The sequence below is a fragment of the Myotis lucifugus genome, unplaced genomic scaffold (genome assembly GCF_000147115.1).
Source record: "Myotis lucifugus unplaced genomic scaffold, Myoluc2.0 scaffold_223, whole genome shotgun sequence".
Classification (NCBI taxonomy): Eukaryota; Metazoa; Chordata; class Mammalia; order Chiroptera; family Vespertilionidae; genus Myotis; species Myotis lucifugus.
This window is the reverse complement of record NW_005871271.1, coordinates 1,289,576-1,313,493: the sequence shown is the minus strand read 5'-3', so window position 1 is coordinate 1,313,493 and position 23,918 is coordinate 1,289,576. Positions and strand designations below refer to the sequence as shown.

Genomic DNA, 23,918 nt, shown 5'->3' with positions numbered 1-23,918 from the left:
TCCACCCTAGGCAATGGTGACGGCTAATCCCGACTCTATGGTTTGCCATTTCTGGATAGTCAACATACATGAAATCATATAATTAGTTTTATTTTATGATAGGCTTCTTTAACTTAGTATGTTTTCAAGATTCATCCATATTGAAGTATGTATCAATAACTCATTCATTTTCCTTGTCAAATAACATTTTATTCTATGTATATACTATATTCATTTATCAATCCATCAGTTGATGGACATTGAAGTTGTTTCTATTTTTGGCTAGTATGAATAACACTACTATGAATATTCACATAAAAATTTTGTGTGAATATATGTTTTCATCTTTCATGTTGGGTATATACCAAGGATTGGAATTGCTGGATCATATGCTAACTCTCTATTGAACTTTTTTCAGAACTGCACAACTGCTTTTCTAGAAACTTCATTTTACAACCCCCCAACAAGGTGAGGGTCCAAATTTCTCAACATCTTTGTCAACAATTGTTATTGTCTTTCTTATTTTGAACATCTTATTGGGTGTAAAATGGTTTTGATTTGCATTTCACTAATGTTCAACATCTTTTCTTGTGTTTATTGGCCATCTGTATGTCATCTTGGGAGATACATCTCTTCAAATCATTTGCCCGCTTAAAAATATTTGTTTTTTTATGAGTTGAGTTCCTTATACATCCTAGATGCATATTCTTATGAGATACATACTTTTCAAATATTTTCTCCCATTTTATAGGTTGTCATCTTCCTTTCTTGATGATGTCCTTTGACACACTGAAGTTTTACTTTTGAAGTCTACTTTATCTTTGTTCTTGTCTGTGTTTTTGGAATTTCTAAGAAACCATTACCTAACCCATAGTCATGAAGATTTACTTCTGTGTTTCTTCTAGGAATTTTATAGTTTTAGCTCATATAATTGTATTTCTTGTCATTTTATGTTAATTTTTGCATATGGTGTGAAGTAGGATTCCAAATTCATTCTTTTGCTTGTGAATACCTTCCTTTTTGTCTTATTATTTACTTTTTTTAAATTTACTTTGGATTTCTTGAGGTGAAAGCTTAAGTTTCCAATTTCCAAACTTACTTCTTTTCTAATATATATACAGGGTGTCTCAAAAAATGTATACACACTTTGAATAATTATTCATTTCAATGTGTTAAATCTGAAAAGAAACATTAATTGAACTATAAGCTGTTAAAGATATATTTTGGGGAGGACACCCTGTATTTAAAGCCATACATTTCCCTCTAAGCATTGCTTTAGTTACATCCCATAATTTTCGCTATGTCCTATTTTCATTTATTGTGAAAAGTATGTTCTAACTTCCATTTCAATATTTCTTTGATTCTTGGATTATTCAGAAGTATCCTGCTTAATATATATCTTTTGGGATTTTCTAAACTGCTTTATGGTCCAGTATACAGTCAGTCTATCTTGGTAAGTGTCCCACACACATATCAAAATAAGACATATCCAAAGTTGTTTGGTGTAGATTGGATCAAGCTAAGGTTCCAGTCATGCCACTCATGTGAGTAAAGATACTTCCAGAGTCTCCAGTTGAACCTCCAGATTAGAAACTGACAAGCCATACTCACTGTGCTCTGTTCAAACTCCTGAGCCACATAACTTATAAAATGATTGTTTTATGCCATGAACTTTTGGGATGGTTTGTTATTGTAGCAACAGTAAGAAAATAATACTATTTTTTAGGTTCAATGTCTATAAGAAAATCTATGCTTTTCCGTAATCCTTATGGATTTAGGAACAGAGTTTGAGAATTAATTCTAGAACAATATATTTCATATAAATTCAAAAGTAGTTAAATTCACAAAAAAACTGGATATTTTACAGCTGTAAGTCTAGTAGCTAGTATCACACTCCTGAACATAATTTTACCAAAAGTTATACATAAAATCTTGTGCCACTATTTCCTATGATAAAATCTACTTATAATTTCCAATGTCTATAAAAATAAAATAAAATAATATCCAAACAGAGGAAACACATATTCAACTATACTGCTGAAGGAAGTTCAGTCTTGAAGTTGCTAAGGTACTAAACAATTGTCTACCTTGAAAGTAATGGAAAGAAAGTATCTCTGGCTATTCAATTTTCAAATTGCTAGGCAACAGACCTATCAGAATAAAGTAAATTCTCTCTCTAAAATAAACAAGATGAGGCTTCTGTATTTTTGTCCACTGGTCCAGACAGCTGCCACCCAGGTTCTGATGCTTCTAGCTGGGTGAGTTACAGAGCTCTTAGGTAACCGTAAGATTTGGTTTCCTTTTCAAGGTGGTATATGACTCCATTAGGCAATTGTTCTATGCTGCGCTCAGGGTTACTGGGCAGAAACATTTAAAAGAATTTACTTATCCTGAGACACTACTGTAAAAAAATTATGCAAAGGTACATTTAAAGAAAAGTGTTTATTTAGGCCATCCACTAGGATCATAATAAATAATGCAATATACTAATAACAGATGTTTTCATGCATTTATCATATTTATAAATTTACAAAAAAAACCTGGCTTACAGGGCTGTTGGGACAAGTTTAGAAGAGTGTATTTGGCAATACAGTAAGAGTTAACAGTGTTAAGACTATTAAACAGATTCTCTTTACTATCTTTTTAAAAAATACATTCTCTATATATCTGTGAATAAATGGTAATGTTCCTTTATAGTTTCTACTTCTTATAAACATGCCAGAGCTAAGCCAATTGTCAAAAGATCCAAGTTGATAATTTGTTATTTATTAGTATTTCTAATGGGAAACAGATTTTTAAAAAGAAATAAAAATTAACTCTGCATTTAAATATGGAGACTGATATATTGCAAGCCAGAATCATTTAAACAATATACCTGAATGAAATAAAACCCCAAAATAGAAGTTTATAAATAGTAACTTTGATACTCAATATACAAATGCTGTAGTATTAAATATTTGTAATTTGATAAATGACCAATTATCCAACTGCAAAAGTGGTGAACTTTGATTAAAGCTTAATTTGCTAGTAAATTTCACACACAGAGTTAAAATAGGGTAAATTTTAACATAAATAATTTAAACATATCTTAAACACTGAAAATGTGTTCTTATGTTATTTACAATTAGTCAGTGATACCAGTGTATAGCCAATTGCCAGTCTTACAACCCTCTTTCAACATCTGCTATTACAATCTTCCTTTTAAATACTTATGCAAATCAGTTTAGTGAAGGAGAGCGATCTGTGGTCCAGAGTAATTCGATGTATGGCCATTTGGTTTGAAGACAGCGTTTAATAGGAGTGTCATCTGTTTGTAGCATGGGATCTTCAAAACCCATAATAACTGCGGTCCCCTCCACATACATGACCTGTTGAACAAAATAAAGTCACTAAGGTAAATCAATATTCTCAGCAAATGTTTATGAGGGATACAAAATTTTTCATAGGCTAGCAAATAAGGCACCGCATATTATTTCATGTGAAACTTTACATCTAATTTTATTATGACAGAAATTATGAGCAAGACTATCTATTTACTGATTAATATGAAAATATGGAAACAAGATGGAGATACAGATTTAACTGCTAGATGACCAGTTGGTTTTTAGATTGTAAGTTTATGACAAGAAAAAGCACTTAAAAATCTGGAAGCACACTGTTTCTGATAAAAGAAAATTCATTTTTCAAATAACATATATCACTGGGAAGAAATTATTTATATAACAATTTATATAGTTCCTACTGTTTTAATATTGAGGCTCTTAGATGATCATGTTGCCTCACAAAATACAAAGCTACAATAAAAATATAGCTCTATATTCTACAGACTTAATTTTCTTTTTTCAATTTAAGCAATAAGTTTCCAGAGCTAAAAGCAATTTGGATGTCTGCCAATGAAATTTGCTATTTATTGTATTAAATATTTCTGAAATACTTCTCATGACTGTACTTTGTACTGCATGAAAAATTATGGAGAAAAAATTGAAAAGGATGTCAGGACAGAAACAAAATCAAAGAGAAAGGTTGACATATAAAACTAACCAGGTACTTTATATGTAGTGGTGATGATCATATCAAATATAAACTGGAAGGTGGGTATCAAAAAATCTTTTATTCTGATTAATTTATAATAACAATCTTTTAGAAGTATCTATGTGAGCCCTGACTTATTATAAGGGCTCACTGTGTATATTAAGCCATTCAGTCATTAATTTCTTTTTGTCCAAGGGAAATTGATTGTATAATTTAAAAGGAATAGATTTAGAGTGCCTTCTTTCAAAGTACATATACTGATTTTTACATATTCAATGGCTGATATGCATGATTGCAATTATGTTCTTCCAATATAAAAGTCATAAGCTATTTGACTGAGGAACCAAAAGAAATCACATCATTACCCTTAAATAGGAGTTTCCTTAGAAGACACATTAAATATAGGAATAGAGCATGTTATATTAGTAGGTCAGATAATTTGGTTTCATGAATCTACTCCTTTCTTAGGAAGCTCTAAAGACATACTTTAAAGTGAAATACATTTTTTTTTATTTTGGTTAATATATTAGTTTGTTTCTAGTTTTGATGAAATAAATTTACAATTAAAACTACAACTCATGCTTTTTAACCACCCCCGCCCCCAAGTAAAACTTTCTTTTCTAAAACATTGTCTACAAAGAATACAACTCAAGTTATTTTATTTAGCTGCATGAAAAATCATGCTAAAAAATTAAAAAGGATGTCAGGATAGAAAAAAAAAATCAAAGAGAAAGGTTGATATGTAAAACTAACCGGGTACTTTTTATGCAGTGGCAATGATCATATCAAATATAAACTGGCAGGTGAGCATGAGAAAAACTTTATTCTGATTCCAGCAGAGCTGCCTGGGCAAAGCACTGTGCCTACCTCTGTGGCCGAGAGCTTGTGCCAGCTGCTGGATCACACTCCCTCCCACTTGGCCAGCTTTCTCCCTTTGTTTCCTCAGATATTTTGAATAGTATCTTATTAGATAGTCCACCATATTTCTAGCGCCTAAGTAACTTCATAACATCATACCTCTGCAACTTAATGACATACATGCTTTGCTTTATATTCCTACACTATTGCCACGAGAATATTTCATCTTTGATTTCTGATCTTTTTGTTAGTATGTCAGATGCTTGTCATGAGCATGATATGAACTTACTATATACAGGTAGCGTGACCACGGACAGGATTGGGAATCAGGAACTCAGTTCCAATCCCTGCTCTGCCAGTGACTTCCTGTGTGACCCTGGGTGAGTCACTTAATCTCCCTGTCTCAGATGCCTCATCTGTAAAATATGGATAATATTTGACTGACCTACCTTGCAGGGATTGTGTGGGTGAGTAGTGATTCTAAAGTACCTCCTATTACAAGGCTATGTAAAATTTCAAAATCTAGATGAAGCACTCATTAATACATCAGGAAATAGCATCCAAGTCTTCTTATTATCAAATTTATATTATTTTACTATGTATATATCAATAAATTATTTTCTCGTGAAATGATCTTTAGACCTAATTTAATAACACATCTAATTTATATTTTGTTAGGAATATAAGTCTCAGTTTTTTATTTGCTCTAACTAAAATTATGTATTTAGTGTACATTACAATCTATTTTCTATAGCCATCCTCAATTTAGATAATTATGAAACCAGCATGATTGTTTTAAATGAAAAACGTGTTAGGCCTCACTCTACTCCTTCTAATATTAGTTATATATATCTATTGTGATTGCTACCTGAAAACCATGCAAACATAACAGATATATGATATATGTAGACAAAGCTAATATTTAATTCAAAAGGGTATATCAGTGAGACCAACTTTTGGATTAAACCAGGTGAGTACATGGGAAATAAGTCACCTTGGTGCCTTTTTCAATGATTCACTCAAAAAGAAAAGCAACAAAGCATAGTGGGTAAGAAGGCAGGCTCCGAGGCAGACTAAGTTTCATCCCCAGCTCTGCTATTTAACTGGCTGTTCGACCTTAGCAAGGTGCTTACCTCTCTGTGCTTCAGTTTCCTCTTCTGTAAAATGGGAATATACAGACCATACTTACTTCATAGGGTGGAAGGAAACTTCAGATAAAACAAAGTACTTAATACAATTCCAGATAAATGATCCATAAGTGTTAACTAAACTATTATGGTTATTAATTTAAATCATTTAAAAATATTTTTCTCATCAAAAATCTATTACCCCTTTCTTCACATGAATTGATCAGTAACTTTCACTGGACTAAACTATAATGTTGATTTAGTAATATCCACATAGTCAAGAATAACAACATGCACAGAGATGTAGTTATTTTGTCACAGTGAAACTATTACTCCAAAATTCCAATGAAAATCTCAGAGTACCATATATTGGTTAAATCAAAATATGACCTGTTCTAAAATATCTTGTAATAGTAGAGACTCTTGGAATAATCTCCTTAGGTAACAATTTTGTGAGAATCAAACATTGTCATACATTCATATATTTATTTTATCAACCCAGGTGAAGACAAATCACTATGTGAATGAATTATCATACCTTTTCATTATAATTTGACTGCTTCAGTCCATTGTAGTGGTAGACAGTAAAAGACTCTGGACCACTGGAGCCCTATTAGAAACAAAGTACTTTAAAACTTTAAATTATATCTTTATATCAGGCAATTTATAATTAGCAACTGAAAATAAAATGCAAGTTTCTGAAATCCTCATCCTTTGATGGGGAAATCATTTGATAAAACAAGAAACTTAAATTTGTACAGTTAACTACCAGGAAATCTAAAAGCTGAGATAGTTGCTTCTTGGGAAGAGGCAGGAAAGTAGAAAAGTGTTGATTTTTGTGCATGTATTACTGTAACTTTTTTAGAGAACAAGGTCTAAAACACAAAATTACTTCTGCAATACCATGTGCATGTATTACATTAACTTCCTTTTAAACAACAAGGTTCTAAAACACAAAATTATTTCCTAAAATGTTATCTCTGATTTTTTTCTGGTTGTATATAATTTGTTCCTCTCAATAAGTGTGAAAGAACAGAAATATTACTTTTACTCAGACCACAAACATATATGTACCAATACTTCCAATTTGGTCCACAGTATTGAATAGGGGTTTCCATCCCCCCAATATCATTTGAGTATTGAGAACTATTAAATGGTGAAAATAGCAAGCATCGTAAGAAATGAAAACATAATTAGTGGTTAGAGACTTTAACAACATTCAATAAAGAAAGGATATTGAATAGATCATTATACTAAACTTTCAGAAAAACTAATTATATTATTCCTACTGTCTTAACACTTGATTCTTGGTTAGCTAAAGATCAAGTTTTCAACTCTCTTAACCTAGCATTCAAGGCATCGATGAATGGTCTGGTGCCACTGAAGGTGCCTGGCTCCAATGATTTCCCTCGGGGCCTGTGGCTGTTGTCCTGGGCCTATCCCTTGTCTTCCTGGCCACATCTGATTGAAATAAGGATGGGAATGTGACTTAGCTGGACGAGTATCCCTCCTTGGAATTTTCCAATTGGAACTAAGGGAAGAGAGCTGTTGGCAACTGAAAAAAAAATACGCTGAGAGAATGCAACTACTCCGGAGAGAGAAAGGATATAAGATGGAGAGACTGCCCAGTCTTAGAAGACTAGTGTTGTTGCTTTTGATGCTTCTTCAAATCCTCTGAGCTACTCCTTCCTATTCATATCCACCCCTCCCACTTAAGTCAGTTCAGGCTGAGGTTCTGTGATTTGCAACCAAGACTCCTACAATATAAGACCTAATCTACCTTTTCTGTCTTATCTACAACTACTCACCTTTCTGAATTCTCATTTTAGGTGAATATGTTACTCATTTTCCCATGAAAAGACCTTTTGTTTTTGGCTCTTTGCATATTCTCAAATGCCTTTCTCTCTCCTTTCATTTTCAAGACCTTGTTCAAGGCTGTTTCTGCAAAGTTTTTCTTGAACACACTAGTTAAGTTGTTTATAATTTGGGACCTTTATAACAATAATTTTTTCAAAAAGTAACTTGGAAAAGAATCATATTCTACTTTGCATCATCTCTCCAGTTGTTATTTTGAAAGATAATTTAAATTTTCAATTTTTTAACTTTTTTCATTCTTGTATTTGCAACTAAAATCCAAGCTCTCTTATAACTTTTTTGTATCCTACTCAAAATGCTTCACAACAAATAGAAAAATCAACAATTTATTTCATCATTTCCTCAACTGTATACATGAATCAATGGAATTAGTTACTTAGATAAATAATTTGGCTGTTGATTTTCAGAGTTAATGTACTTTAATTTACAATATAAATATTTTGAATACAATTTATATTCTCTAGTTCCAGTCATTAACAACTGGCATAAAATACTGAAATATCAAAAGGTAGTTTGACACAGTGGTAAAATGTTGTCTCTGGGGTCAGGTGATCAACATTAGACTCTTGTTTCAGCCACTTACTAACTGTATGACCTTAAACAATTTCTTAAGTTCTATAATCCTAAATTTCCTCATTGCCAAAATGGGGAAAAATATTACCTTAATTATTAAAGCACATAATGGCCTGGGAGCAAAGTGCATTGCTTTAAAATGTGGGAAGCTGGCTTTCTATTATAAACAAATTGCCTTGAAATGCTTATGAGTATTTTCAAGTATCTTCCCCCGCCTCTGTCTCATAGCAAAGAATGCACTTCCATAGCACCTACTTTAAGCATCTGTAAAGATTACTAAAGTTAAAATATTTTCCTGGCTGTCCCTCTGACTAGTTTTATAACTTTACTTAATATATTCCTGATGATTAAATGTTTACTATAGTGTCACTATAGTGGTCTGTTAGGTACAAAGCAGTATATGAATAATGGCCAAAATGAAGGATAGAGTCTATTTACATTTTGTGACTATTGAGAAAGAGGACATCAGTGGTATTGAGATAGAAAAACAGAGCTAGGTAGACAGCCAGGGCAGGGACCATGTGGAGGCAAACAAAGGACCTAAAACTAGCTAGGTGGAACCCGACTGGGAGGGAACAGTGTTGTCACCTCAAAACCTGAAGTGGCAGTCCTCAATCAGGTCCTCCCACAGGCGGGAACTTGAACTTTGATATAATTGGATATTGCCAGAATTCCTTGAAGGGATAAATCAAAAGCTAGCAAGATGAGGGTATGTGCTGGGGGCCAGGAGAGGCAAATGGGGGGAAAAGGAGACATATATACTACTTTCAACAATAAAGAATTTAATTTATAAAATAAAGTCTTTCTTCTCTTAAAAAAAAAAAAAAAGCTAGCAGAGTATATGAATATCCCTAGACCAAGAGCTTAAGCAGGTAACCATTTTGGGTCCCCTTCCTGCAGCAGTAAGTTCGTATATCCCTCCCCACTCTCCCCACCGCCACCCCGCCCCAAACCCGAAGCTTTGTTTCCACCCCCCCCTCAATAAACTTTGTTTTCTTCCCATCATTTTTGTCCGTGAATCCATTCTTTGGTTTCACGAGACAAAGAGCTTGGAACTGACCATATTTTGGGTTTCAGTATGAGCTCTGATCAGAAAAGTTCTGTGACACTGAGAGGTCTGAACTCTTACAGGGTGTGAGTAGGTAAGAATGACAGGTCCAGTGGGTCTCAAACTTTGGCACATCACATCAGAATCCTCTGGAGGGTATGTTCAAACCCACTGCTGGGCCCTACCACCAAAGCTTCTACTTCACTAGGTCTGGAAGGACCTTAGAATTTGCATTTCAACAAGTTCTTGGACACCACACTTTGAGAAACCACTGCTCTACAGGGCACCAAGAGCAGAATCACATGCTTTGGTTGAGGAAGAGCATGAACTACACAGGGGCAATGAGATGAGTCAGGTTCAGATGCTGAGTTTGTTGAGGAGAATAATAGCAGGAAATAAGCAAGCAGTAAGGCATGAACTTGGAGAGAACAAACAGAATAATCAAATGGAAAAAGAGAAGGGGTCCAGAATTCTCTTTAATTACCTCAAGGAATACTAAAATTAAAAAATTAATTTCTTGAACTATTAAGTTCTTAGAATAATTATAAGCAGTATCATGTAATTTCTCTAAAATGTTCTGACAGCAGCCTTGAAATAAATTAAAATTAAAATTAATATCATTGTCTCAAAAAAGTTTAAAATGCTAAAATTTATTAAACATTTATTAAGATATCTAAAACACAGTATTAGATTCCAAAAAATAACTTAAAAAAAAAAACCCCAGCAGTTGGAGTATGAACAAATGGCATCACAATCCAAGAGTCTTGCTAACAATATCAGAAAAAAGAATCTATTTTTTCATAAAGCATTTACAAAAAAAGTTTAAAAGTCTAATAGCTATATTGTGAAATCCTTAGTTACTTTTTGAATTTTACCTCACTTTCTTTACTCACAGTAACCATAACAGATACCAGTTTTAAAAATATGGGTTCCTTTTTCTTTTTTAATTACCAAGATTTGCAACAGCATGGATGGAACTGGAGAGCATTATGCTAAGTGAAATAAGCCAGTCAATGAAGGAAAAATACCACATGATCTCACTCATTCATGGATAATAAAGACCATTACAAACTTTTGAACAATAATAGACACAGAGGCAGAGCTGCCTCAAACTGATTGTCAAACTGCAGCGGGAAGGCCAGGGAGGGTTGGGGGGCAGAAGGGAGGGGGGTAAGAGATCAACCAAAGGACTTGTATGCATGCATATAAGCATAACTAATGGACATAAGACACTGGGGGGTAGGGGAGGCCAGGGGATTGTCAAGGGCGGGGGGGGGGGGAGGGAAAGGACACATATGTAATACCCTTTGTGATGCTTTTAGCAATTAAAAAAAAAAAAGATCTCTAAAAAACAATGTTAATAATATTGTTTACTGTTAAAGATAATTTAAATCTGAGACCTCAAATTAACAATTATATCTTGAAATTTAATAATTTTATCTTGACATTTTCATCCTATCACTGTTATTTTTCTTTTTTTTAATTTAAATTTATTGGGGAGGCATCTAATCTAATAAAAGACAAACATGCAAATTGACCGTACCTTCGCTATGCCTTAAGCCACGCCCACCGGCCAATCAGCGCGAATGTATGCAAATAACCCAACCAAGATGGCAGCCGGCAGCCACAGAGCTGGAGCGAGCAGGAGGCTTGCTTGCTCCAGTGATGGAGGAAGCCAAGCTTCCCCCCTGCTGCGGCCTGGCTGTGAGCTCCACTCAAAGCAACAAAGTTGCAATTATAGAAGGTAAATAAACCCCAGATACCTGCTTTCAGCCAGCTGTGGCCACGGAGCTGGAGCAAGCAGGAGCCAGCTCTCAGCTCCACTGAAGGCAACAAAGTTTCAATTATAGAAGGTAAATAAATCCCAGAATAAAAAAAAACAAAAAGAAAGAAAGGAGAGGCTGGGAGCTTCCTTCGCTGACGGGCTTGGCCAGGCTGAAAATGGCCCTCAGCCCTCACCCAGGCTGGCCAGGCACCCCAGTGGGGACCCCCACCCTGAAGGGGGTGTGACCAGCTGCAAACAGCCATCAGCCCCTCACCCAGGCTGGCCAGGCACCCCAGTGGGACTCCTACCCTGATCTGGGATACCCTTCAGGGCAAACCAGCCAGCCCCCAACCATGCACCAGGCCTCTATCCTATATAATAAAAGGGTAATATGCAAACTGACCCTAACCGCAGAATGAATGGGAATGACTGATCACTATGACACACGCTGAACACCAGGGGGCAGATGCTCAATGCAGGAGCTGCCCCCTGGTGGTCAGTGAGCTCCCACAGGGGGAGCTCTGCTCAGCCACAAGCCAGACTGATGGCTGCCAGTACAGTGGTGGTGGTGGGAGCCTCTCCCGCCTCCTCAGCAGCGCTAAGGATGTCAGACTTCAGCTTAGGCCTGCTCCCCGCTGGCAAGTGGACATCCCCCGAGGGCTTCCGGGCTGCCAGAGGGATGTCTGATTGCCAGCTTGGGCCCAATCCCCCCGGGGAGCAGGCCTAAGCCAGCAAGTGGTCATCCCCCGAGGGGTCCCAGACTGCGAGAGGGCACAGGCCGGGCTGAGGGACCCCCCCCCCCATGGCCCCCAAGTGCACAAATTTTTGTGCACCGGGCCTCTAGCTGGTTAAGAAGATAATATATATTTCAAGTGTACATTTCTATGATACATGATCGGTATATTGCATTGTATGCCCACCAAAGTCAAATCATATAGGGTACCACCATATATTTGGTACCCTTAACCTTTTACTATCCCACCACCCCACTTCCCTCTATTAACCAGCATACTGTTGTCTGTGATTATGACTTTCAGTTTTATATCCCACATGAGTGAAATCAAATGGTTCTTAGCTTTTTCTGACTGACTTATTTCATTTAGCATGATATTCTCAAGGTCCATCCATATTTCATCTTTTCTTATGGCTGAGTAGTATTCAATTGTATATGCACCACATCTTCTTTACCCAATTATCTATCGAAAGACACTTTGATTGTTTCCGTGTCTTGACCAGCATGAATCATGATGCTGCAATGCACATAGGGGTGCACATATCTTTGCAAATAAATGTTTTCAACTTCTGGGGGGAGATACCCATAAGAGGGACTGCTAGGTCATATAGTTAACTCTATTCTTAATTTTTTGAGGAACCTTCATACTGTTCCATAGTGTCTGTACCAGTTTACATTTCCACCAGCCGTGAATGATGGTTCCTTTTCTCCACACCCTCTCTCCACACCCTCTCCAACACTTATTTCCTGTCTTGTTGATAACAGCCATTCCTAACAGGTGTGAGGTGGTATCTCATTGTAGTTTTGATTTGTATTTCCCTAATAGCTGGTGAAGTTGAGCATCTTTTCATATATCTGTTGGCATTTATATGTCTTATTGGTCCTCTACCCATTTTTTAATTGAATTATTTGTTAGGTGTTGAGTTGTATGAGTTCTTTATAAATTTTGGATATTTTCTACTTGACAACACATCTCTTTTATAATAGAGGTAGAATAGAAACAATGAACTTTAAACTATGCTGATATCTAATGAAATGATCACAATGTACCTAGCTAAATAATTTGGTTTATGGTAACTCCTCCACTTAAATAAGAAACACGCCCTGACCGGTTTGGCTCAGTGGATAGAGCATCGGCCTGTGGACTGAAGGGTCCCAGGTTCCATTCCAGTCAAGGACATGTACCTTGGTTGCGGGCACATCCCCAGTGGGGGGTGTGCAGGAGGTAGCTGATCGATGTTTCTCTCTCATTGATGTTTCTAACTCTCTATCCCTCTCCCTTCCTCTCTGTAAAAAATCAATAAAATATATTTTTTCAAAATAAGAAACACAAAAGACAAATGTAGGCTGTAGAATTGGCTTTCCAAGGACACAGACATAACCTAAAAGAGTATTGAGAGTAGCATAGTTTCTTATTAACTGAGAAGCTATTGGAGCCTAATGGAAGACATGTCCCAACATGAAACAGCATAGCTCCACTCAAAGGTTTTTCTTCGACTCACCTAAAAGTCTCCTGGAACTTAGGTTCACTAGCAGTACTCTCACTTCATATAGGCTCCTTTACCTTCTTTCTAGTATTTAGAAACTTCTAAAAAGATACATACCAATCTATTGACATTAGTTACCTAAGAGAAGGAAAACAGGGGTGGGAATGGATAAAGATCTTTCTCTTTTTACTCCCCATACTTCCGAATTTTGTCCTTTCTTTATAAAAACAGTATCATTACGTGTACATATTGGACTATACACTATATTCCACTGGTCCTCTACCTCAAAGTTCTGTATTACTATACTGGCACATACATACCCTTCAATCCTCTCTGTAACAGCAAAGTATTTACACAATACTGCTTTTTTAGTCTCATATCTACATGTTAGAACATTTTAAGTGAGTAAGAAAAGTGCTAAAACAATCACAGATGATCATCCCAATAGGACAAAACATTTCTTCAATTACATTACCTGATCAGGAAAAAATTCTTGAAGAAATGGACCCAATAGTATGATTCCTAATCCTTCTGGATCTAATTTATTCTTCATGAGATTTATACTGCAGGGAGAGAGAAAACAAAAACAAAAAACAGTGGGTAACAAAGGAAAAAAAGCTTATTTTGCTTCTTTCATGATTAAATTACTGGTACTATAACACGCTGACTGCCAAAAATCTTAAGAACTGTTCTTTTTAGCCTTTTAATGACAAATACACGGAATGACATCTGATTTGCCAAAACTTGGTTATTTTTAAACCAGAGTAATCTGTTACTATTTAGAATTTAAATTATGACGATGACTTTGGAATACTGTTCCTTATTAGGTAAAGCAATTTGAAAATTTAGGCTTCTAAGCACAGACTTATAATCCCCCAAAGGCAAATTCTCTTTGCTTCATAGGTATGCCTAAATTTAACAATCAAATGAGGCATTTAACTTAAAAATGTTTATTTTAAGCTCAAGGAGAAAAAGAAACAGGGTCAAAAGGAAATGGTGCATCAAAAACATCTCCTAAAAAGCTTTCCAGAACCAATTGAGGTGGAAGCTTAAAATTCTTAGGCAATGTAACTTGAAGTTTAAAAAGGTAAGATAATTCTCAAAGAGCTAAGGTATCGTGAATTATAAGTGGTATATACTTGATTGTCCAGTAGCAGCCTAAACTAGATAGTGCTTTGCACAGCTCTTACCATGTAGGTGTAGCCACGGCTGGTGAAAAGTATTATGTGTGATTAAAAAGAAGGCAGAGAAAAAAGCAGACTGCAGTTGGAAGGGTTTTTAAAATGAAAACTTTCTGAAAAGAAATTTTTTAATCTCCATGTTATTTCCCAAACTATAAATGCCAAGTTAAATACGCCTTATTATTAAACATGCAAAGGATGTGACATTTTAAAGGGTCTGAGTAAGAGCAGGAGGTTATGACATGAAACAAATGAAGGTAAGGTCACACTGTATCTGAGTAAGAGCAGGAGGTTATGACATGAAACAAATGAAGGTAAGGTCACACTGTATATAATTCATCTAATTTATTAATCCTAAATTTGCACTGTTAATTTATGGGCCATTATGTATTATAAACCATACCAAAATACAGAGTGAATAACTGAGTCTATGCTATGTATTTTAAGGAAAGAAGAACAATTAAATCATCTATGTAAAAATTGAAAAAAAATCACTTTTTTTCCTCCTTCCAGAAGAACAATTAAATCATCTATGTAAAAATTGAAAAAAAATCACTTTTTTTCCTCCTTCCTGTTGTAAGAATTATCAGTAACCAAAAATACCTGAGTTCAATTCTCTTTTGCAAATTAAGACAATGAAAAAAAGATGATCTCCATTTGGAAATCAGTTTAGAGGAAATACATTAATTACTATTTTTCCATTTATTGGACTAGTTCAATTCTTTTAAGTTGGAAACAGCAATTATGTCTGTTAGGAATGGGTATCATAGCTATAAGTAGTAAGATGCAGATATTAAATCAGATGTGATTAGTTTGTAAATGTACATATGCATTTCATACTTTCAAAGAAAACACACCTGATTTATTTAAAAACAAAATATGGTCAAGTTTTAAAAACTATGTGCATCAATATATTTTACACTGTTTTTTCTGAATCCTTTCCTTAAATGTTTTGTAAGCTAAAGTTTGTTCATTGCCAAAAAATTTTTTTCAGAAGGAAAACAACTTGTGCAGGTAAAACAAAAGTTAGTGTACATCATAGGTGATCTTTATTTTATTTCCATATTTGATCAAGATATGTATCCACTTAAGAAGAAGCACTTTGTGCTCATGCATAATAAAGATCCCAAATTTATGGAAGAAGTGATAGATGCAGCAAATGTGCAAATATAACTGAGACTGAAGACAGTGACATAATATTGTTAGTCAATACTTTGATACTTTCAGTACTGAAAAATTATATTCTGTGATATTCTGTGTCTCTTACAAGGTTTTGGCTCAATTAGTTTAACCCTTTGTATGCCACAAGCGCCTACAGATGCAATGATGGTTTCCGTTTTGGACGTGTGGCAGTTAACTGGTTAATCACATAGAGATGTTCAAGGGCTAGCAATATAGACATTATACAGACCTATCACGACTTTCACTGAAGCTACTAAAGATATGGGCAAAAATTTTTTTAAATGGAAAAGGTTTCAGTGAGAAAAAGACATATTTAGTTTGTTAAAAAAAATGACATTTATATTTTAGCACATTTTCAGCAGGATAAGTACGTAGTAGGAATAGTGGGAAGGAAAGTTCATTTTTAGTATATCAAGTTTGTACTATAATACTGATTAGTCTGATTTATTCCTAAATCTTTGCTTTATATAAAGTACTATGCTTCATATATGCAGGTTTAGATTTTTTTAAAAAGCAAAACTGTGTATATTTTAAATTAAATGGAATTTTTGAGTTGGTTAAATAATACTTCCTATTTACTTACTATTCAGGATCTGAAACAAGGTCCAATGCTTTCATCACATCTTCTAGAAGTGAATCAGATATGAATCCATTTTCTGGGGGGAAATGAAACAACCTGGATTATGAGTTTACTTCAAGAAATGCTATTACTACTGATCATATTCCAGTGAAAAATCATATAAAATGTATGTAAAGAGTTAAGAACAGCTTATTAAGGTTATTTAGGTACAATGCCTATTATTATTAGACATTCTCTTATATTAGTTTTCTGGGGCACATAGGTAAAGATTTATTTTCAAGGTTAGTTTCTGAGAACTTGAAGGAAACCTTAAAGCCAAATTGCTTCTTGAAACAGGCTTAGAAATTTAAATGATAGAAGTTTGTTTCTACTTATAACAAATATTTAGTAATTAGGTCTATCTTTCAACAAACAATGTAAACCTTTAAATTTCCTTTAAGAAATCAAGTTAAAATAATTCTTTATCTTCAATATATTCCTTTCATCACAATGTTATTTAACTTTTTGAAGAATGTTAATGTTTCACTGATATTTAGAAAACTGACAATATAAGAAGAAAAGATATCCTTATAACAGCCTTGATTTAAATAAAAGCTGTAGATTTAATGGGAAAAAATTAAAAGTTGAAGTGCAAAGTAGATCAAATGTTGATAAAGACTAGCTTAAGGAAAATCCTTTTCTTGGGCTTGATAAGGAAAGAGCACTAGCAAATGGCTCAAACTCTAATGATGCAATAGAATGTGACACACACAAAAAGCTTGCAGAACAGTGTGAAATAACAGTAGTTTTAAACAAACAAGTTGCTTATTCCCTTAAATGTACAGTGCCTGAGTTCTTCTACCCATTTACTCATTCCTGAAGACTGTCTCAGCTTTAAATAAACTTCTAACACAATATCCTTTTCAGGGGATTAGACACTTTAAAAAAAAATCATGTCATGGAGAACAAGATGTCCAAAAGCCCTGCTTCCACAATCAAATAACAGAATAAAGTGTAGCTGCTTTCAGGATGTGGCATGTCCTCTATCTCTATCAGAAAGGAATAAAGTAGTTATGATTTCAAAATGGTGTTTTCTTAAACTTCATAAGCAGATGCTTATCCATTTGAAGATAGACTGACCTTGACTAAAAGGCTAGGTAATATTCATTTAGGGTAATTAAATGAATTTTAAAAAGTGAAGGTTTAGAATAATTCCAATTTGTCAAGTTACCAGTAGTTTGAGGTAGAGCAAATAAAGAACTTATTCTCTATAAGCCTAATTTTGATGAGTTTGAAATGTAGGAAAAAAAATACTTGTTTTGCTTAGTTAAGTCACAGCCAAAAGTTCAGCATCTCTGAATGCAAAACAGTCTTCATTTGGCCACTAGCAAGCAGGAACAATTATCTACAACGGTTTCTGTGCTTGTGGGCTATCATGTGGATCCATTTGACTTGACAAAAGCAGTGGAATTATCCTGATCTCCAGGAGCAGTGAATGGCAGAGCCTTATCTATTCTTGCCATAGTCCGAGACTCAGTCCCCTCTCCCCTAGAAAGAGCTAATTGGTTGGATAAAGACACAAACAACAGCTAGGAAAACAACAAAGTGCTCTTCTTAACTCAAACACGACCTCAAGCTTAAATATCCCAACACATTTCTAAGGTATGTATGAGATTTACAACTTGTAAACACTTTCTGGAGTACAATAACTATAATAAGTCAGTGACTTTACATTTTGTACATACAGTATTTTAAAACCAGAGATTGTAATATAATTTTCTCAATACCTCAAAGACTTTACCCACAATTGAAAGAGGAGATCTGGAAACTGCTTATCTCTTTGAAACATTTATTTTGGCATTACTTTATTCTTTAATCATTCCTATCAAGAAAAATTCTTGATACAATTCTTGAAAAAGAACAGAATCATTAAGTCTAAAACCAGATGAAACTAGTATTTAGTCAACTGATTCATTAGAGATATGGAAATACAGACACAATGATGATAAAGACCTCAACACACAGTAAAAAACAGCAGAGGAGATCTAGGAGAATTCAATTGGTTGACTAGTCAGCACACCAAAAAAGCACTAAAAGAAAAAGTAGAACTTGAATGCCTGGGTAAGAACTTAAATACATTAATATAAAAAGGACTTTTATAAGCGTAAGCTTAGAGGAATGGGGGTTCTGCAATGGGGAGAACTAAAGGAGGCACAGCAATTGTGATGGTAAGCAAGGACTGTGTAAATATTAGGATACAGTTAAATTGTTTTAAAACATTTGAAAAAGAGGAAAAAGCTGTATGTTTAAAAATAGGTTTTTTGGTGTGTTTTTAAACAAGCAAACAGATTGCAAAAAGTGCCAACCTCCTAGAGGTTGAGAGTAGAAATAGCTCAGTGCAAGGAGTAGTGATGAAAATTAGTTAGGTGAGTTTGTAACTTCCTGGGTAAAAGAACCATTTCATAATTGTGCAGAAATCAGAGTTCTATTTTACAGAGAAAGAAGTACCAGTCATGGGTTCCATTCTGAAAGATTAGGGAATATAAGGAACAGCCTGAAGGGGGAGCCTGTCAGATCCGTTTTAACTGGGACACTAGCTAAACTGGGTGCTGCAGGAAGAAAGCAAATGTCAGGAATTAACAAAGGGCAAGACACAGCCTGTGAATTGGCTGGGGGAAAGGGGAGAAACATTTGAGACTGTAACATTTCCAAACCACTGTAAGTGAGAGAGAGTAAAGCTTCTTGGGAATAGAAAAGAAAACCAAGAGCTAGTTAGGGAGAACTTAATGCCACTTTAGTCAAATAATTAATAGTTGTTATATATTTACTAAATGTTGTATTATACTTTACCTATTATTTTAAAATTTTAATAACATATACGTGATTTTTGCCCCTAGGCAAAGTTAAGATATTTTCATATTTTAGCTTTCCTTGGTTTCTTTGCCGTTTGCTCAGCTGGCTCCCAATTGATGAGGAGCTCCTTAATGGCAGGGATTCCATAAGCTTCTAAGTGGTATATACTTGATTGTCCAGTAGCAGCCTAAACTAGATAGTGCCCAGGGCCTAGCACGGTGCCTGGCACAAGTACCTGCTCAATAACATTTGTTACATTTAATTATTCAAGCTAGTCCTCACTTCAAGTTTCAACAAACTACTCTGTTCAGGCACCATAGTTTTTAAAAAAAACAGTTTTGTGAATTGAACATATGAAGTTCAGAAAGAAGTAATTTATTGCCTGTGTTGTAGAACTACTTCTATCATGTGATGGAAAATTTGCAAAACAAACAAAAAATGGTGGCAAGATACAGAAAAACTATGGTAGGAACAACATGAAAGAAACAGTAATGACAACATTACAGCAAGATGAAGAAAGGCAGTGAAAAGGGAGGAAAGGGAAGCAGCAAAAGTATAGAATGGAACTGGAGAGCATTATGCTAAGCGAAATAAGCGTCAGAGAAAGATAAATATCACATGATCTCACTCATTTGTGGAATATAATGAACAACATAAACTGATGAACAAAAACAGATCCAAAGACAGAGAAGCATCGAACAGACCGTCAAACCTCAGAGGGAAGGTAGGAGAAGGTGGGGGTAAGGGGGAGAGATCACCCAAAGGACTTGTATGCAGCATATAAGCCCAACCAATGGACACAGACAACAGGGAGGTGAGGGCATGAGTGGGGGGGGGGGGGAGGGGGCAATGGGAGGATAAGGACACATATGTAATACCTTAATCAATACAGAAATAAATAAATAAAAGAGTAGAGAAAGAGATGTATCATTTAAAAGGAACAGAAAAGACTGAGTTAAACAAAAGGCAATTTCTAGATAATATCTAAGGATTGCTATAATTGAAACAATCTATAAGTAGAATTATTCTTGTTGTTGTTAATCCTCACCTGAGTATTTATTTTTCCATTGATTTGCAGAGATAGTAGAAGGGAGGAAGGGAGGCAGAGGGGGAGAGAAACATTGATGTGAGAGACACACATCGATTGGTTGCCTCCTGCACATGCCCCGACCAGGGCCAGAAATCAAACCTGCAATCCTTTGGTGTGCAGGCTGACACTCCAATAACTGAGCCACACCAGCCAGAGTGTAAACTTATTCTTAAAGATTAAAAAATACAGTACAATGAAATCATTCAGACAAAACATGGCTCTCACTATATTTTAGCCACTTTAAAAATAGTATTTAAGGGGCTCCTTTTAAATCAAACTATGTATTCCTGGCTCAAATACTAGTAGGGTTGCCTCTTTATATGTAATTCTACCAGGGGGAGAGTATAAAAGAGAAAAAAGAAAGCAAATTTTAAAAACCCATTAGATGTAGTGTGAAAACCTGTGTCTATTTCAAATTCCATCTATGTAGAATCCTGTGGCTTTGGACATTACTGAATAAGCTCTATGTCACACATTTTTGAATTTTTTATAAAACAACAATATGGTCAAGTTATTGAGTATTTGAATAATCATATAGATATTAAATCCATTTCACAGCTGAGAAAACTAAGGTTATGAACTTGCCTAACATCACACAGTTAATGAGTACCAGAGGTGGTATTTGAATCCAGGCTTCCAATACCAACTGGAGTGCTTCCAGCTCTCAAGAATTCACAAACTGCCACAAGACTGGTTTTCTTAAGAACAAAATGGTAATGATAATCCCTGCCTATCTCCTAGGTTTAAGGAAGGTTTTAATGAGACCATACAGGTAAAGTGCTTTATAAACTGTACGTTCCATGTAAAGCCAGACATAATTATTATTTTTAAACAGGCCCACATTTATAAATCAGGGTTATGTTTCAAAAGGTCATTAATAAATCACCTGTTTAGAACACTGAAAAATGTAGTTTCATAGTGTCAATGCTATAAGTAGTGATTAGCCTGCACAAGTCCATTTAATTCATAACATACCTAAAGCATAGTGCTAACAGTGCTAAACGGGTATACCTAACTATCAAACACATGAGTAGCAGCCAGGGCAGGAGCCATTAAGCACAAAAATATTCATGGGTACCAGAACTCAAATTCTCTTTTCTTCAGCTTCCCTCTAGGTCAATTATTCTACAAATATTCTGAAGAGGGTGACAAAGAACAACTGTCCCCATAGCAGCCTCTGCTAAACAGAAAGTGGAACGGTTACCCAGAAGCTTGTAAGAACGGTAAGTATATTAAGTGTTCTGAGAAAGCCTGATTTGTTTAAATCTTGAAAGAAGAAAATATATGTTTGGGGAAAAAATAAAATTAGATTAACAGATTAGTTTCTGAGTAACTAAATAGACTAAAAATGGAAAATTTTATTTTTAATCCTCCTTCTTAGAGTGAACTATATAGAGCTAAACCATAACAGTGATATACAGATGAAAAAGTGCTGTTTATTTTCTCCATGATAAGTAATATATAGAAGGAGATACTTTTTCCAAGGTGGCTGAACAAGTTTTAATGCTTTCTTCTTAATTCAGCTTATAGTGCTGCTAAGTTGTCACACAAAACTATATAGATGAAAACCATTTTATTCAATCAATAATTTTCTTTCTCTAGTAAAAACAGAGCAAATTTATTTTCATATGTACAGTATCTATGAGGACTCAATTCTGAAAAATTGCCACTGGTTATACTTTTAGTATTGGTAATATAAGAAATTCTAACTTCCCTTGTAAATTGGTAGAAGAAAATGAATAGTACAAGCCTGCTATCTCATTAATGATAAAAAAGAAAAATTTTGTGCCCTAGCTGGTTTGGCTCAGTAGATAGAGTGTTGGCCTATGGACTGAAGGGTTCCAGTCAAGGGCACATGCCTGGGTTGTGGGCTCCAGTAGAGGGCATGTAGGAGGCAGCCAATCAGTGATCCTCTCGTACCATTGATGTTTCTCTTTCTCTCTCTTTCTCTTTCTCTCTCTCTCTCTCTCTCTCTCTCTCTCTCTCTCTCTCTCCCTTTCTCTCTGAAATCAATTAAAAAATATTTTACAATTTTTATTTTGCAAAAAGCAAACAAACCTATTGTTTATGACAATTGTATCCTACTTTGAAAACCTTAGTTTTAGTACCTTTGCACTCCTGATGGATTTTTTTAAATCAGCGTTATAACATTAGCTTTTTAGAAGTTCAGGTCTCCTATCTGTGAATATTCCTTGCTCTGAAGACATTTCTTTATGCCTTTATTCAATAAATTATTATCATTTAAGATCTTTTGATCATTTCTTTAGATGTTTCCTTTCTCAAGAAACTCATTCACTCAGTTTTAATTTCAGTTCTAAGATTTTCACCAATGACACAAATGTAGGGGTATCTAAAAAAGCAGATCACATGAAAACCATATGTTTGGTTTTGTAATCGTATGTGGTAGTTACATGGGATAAGAGTATGTTTGATATCTTAGACATGCACTTCAAATAAAAATTAAGCAGCACTATTAAGACCTGACTAGAAATTCTGGGAATATGTACAGCTTTTCCATCATGCCATCGTACATACTAGTACTTCATCTTATAATATTCCATTCTGGAAGGCTTTTACATCTCATACTGTAATTTATATTAGTATGGGTAGAAACATATCCTGAAATAGAACAAGCACTTATATATGTCTTTGTAGAGTTGCAAAGTGGTACTCTCCTTTGGAATATGAGATACAGAAAAGGTGACATCTCAAACAGAGTTTGAAATGGCAGGAAAAAAAACATATAACCTTAAATAAATCCTTAAGAGGGTATGCCACAGGAAACTGCTCAACTCATTCTCTGAAATATACTTCTTATAAAATTCAAATAACCTCTTGCCTCTAGCAAACACTACAAATTATTTTTCTTCTGCCCTGTCTTTTCACTCAGGTCAAATATTTTGCTGGCAATTTCATACATATAAATCGCTACCATGAAATAACCAGCAACTTATTTTATTTTTATATATATATATATATATATATTTATAACTTTATATATGTATATATATATATATTTATATATGTATATATTTATAACTTTATATATGTATATATATATGTATATATACACACACATACACACACACATATCACTTTCTTCTCTTTAAGCTTCCATTTGCCAATGCAATTCTTCCTCAGGTCTTCATGATAGCTTGCTGACTAATCTAGGTTTATTATAATCACACCATTTCTTTGAATCTTAACACTATTAACATCAATCTTACTTTCATATTAACTTGTTATTATAGTTTATGAAATCTATCCTTTAGGAAGAAGTTTGGCCCTTAGCTCAAAATATATTGGATATATTTAGGAATAGAAATGATTTCTTTCTTTTTTTTTATCAGAGGATTCAAAGTGGCAAGAGAATGATTGTAAATTTGTCACCATCCATTATATAGTTCAATGTGCTTCACATGGCAATGACTCAAAGCTGCTGATTTACTCTAGGGCTAATTTCATTCAGTAGTAAGTCTATTTTACTTCCTATCTAAAGATTTAGAATTAAATGTTATCTAGCATTTAAAATATTATTAAATCCAAGAGCAAATAAACTTGTGTGTGTATTAAGTT

General features: G+C 34.6%; 1 protein-coding gene across 5 annotated transcripts in view; it reads right to left on the bottom strand.

The window, feature by feature from the left end:
- Positions 1 to 2,402: 2,402 nt before the first annotated feature.
- The window catches only part of MINDY3 (MINDY lysine 48 deubiquitinase 3), a 114,425-nt gene continuing 92,909 nt past the window's right edge, over positions 2,403 to 23,918 (bottom strand). For 3 of the 5 annotated variants that reach the window (XM_006098218.3, XM_014463857.2, XM_023761973.1), the window contains 4 exons: positions 16,424 to 16,496; positions 13,953 to 14,040; positions 6,535 to 6,606; positions 2,403 to 3,347 (listed from right to left, as the gene is read on the bottom strand). In XM_006098218.3, coding sequence (XP_006098280.1) covers positions 3,198 to 3,347; positions 6,535 to 6,606; positions 13,953 to 14,040; positions 16,424 to 16,496 — 383 coding nt within the window. In that variant the 3' untranslated portion in view covers positions 2,403 to 3,197. The other 2 variants (XR_002831543.1, XM_023761972.1) reach the window with 2 other exon arrangements.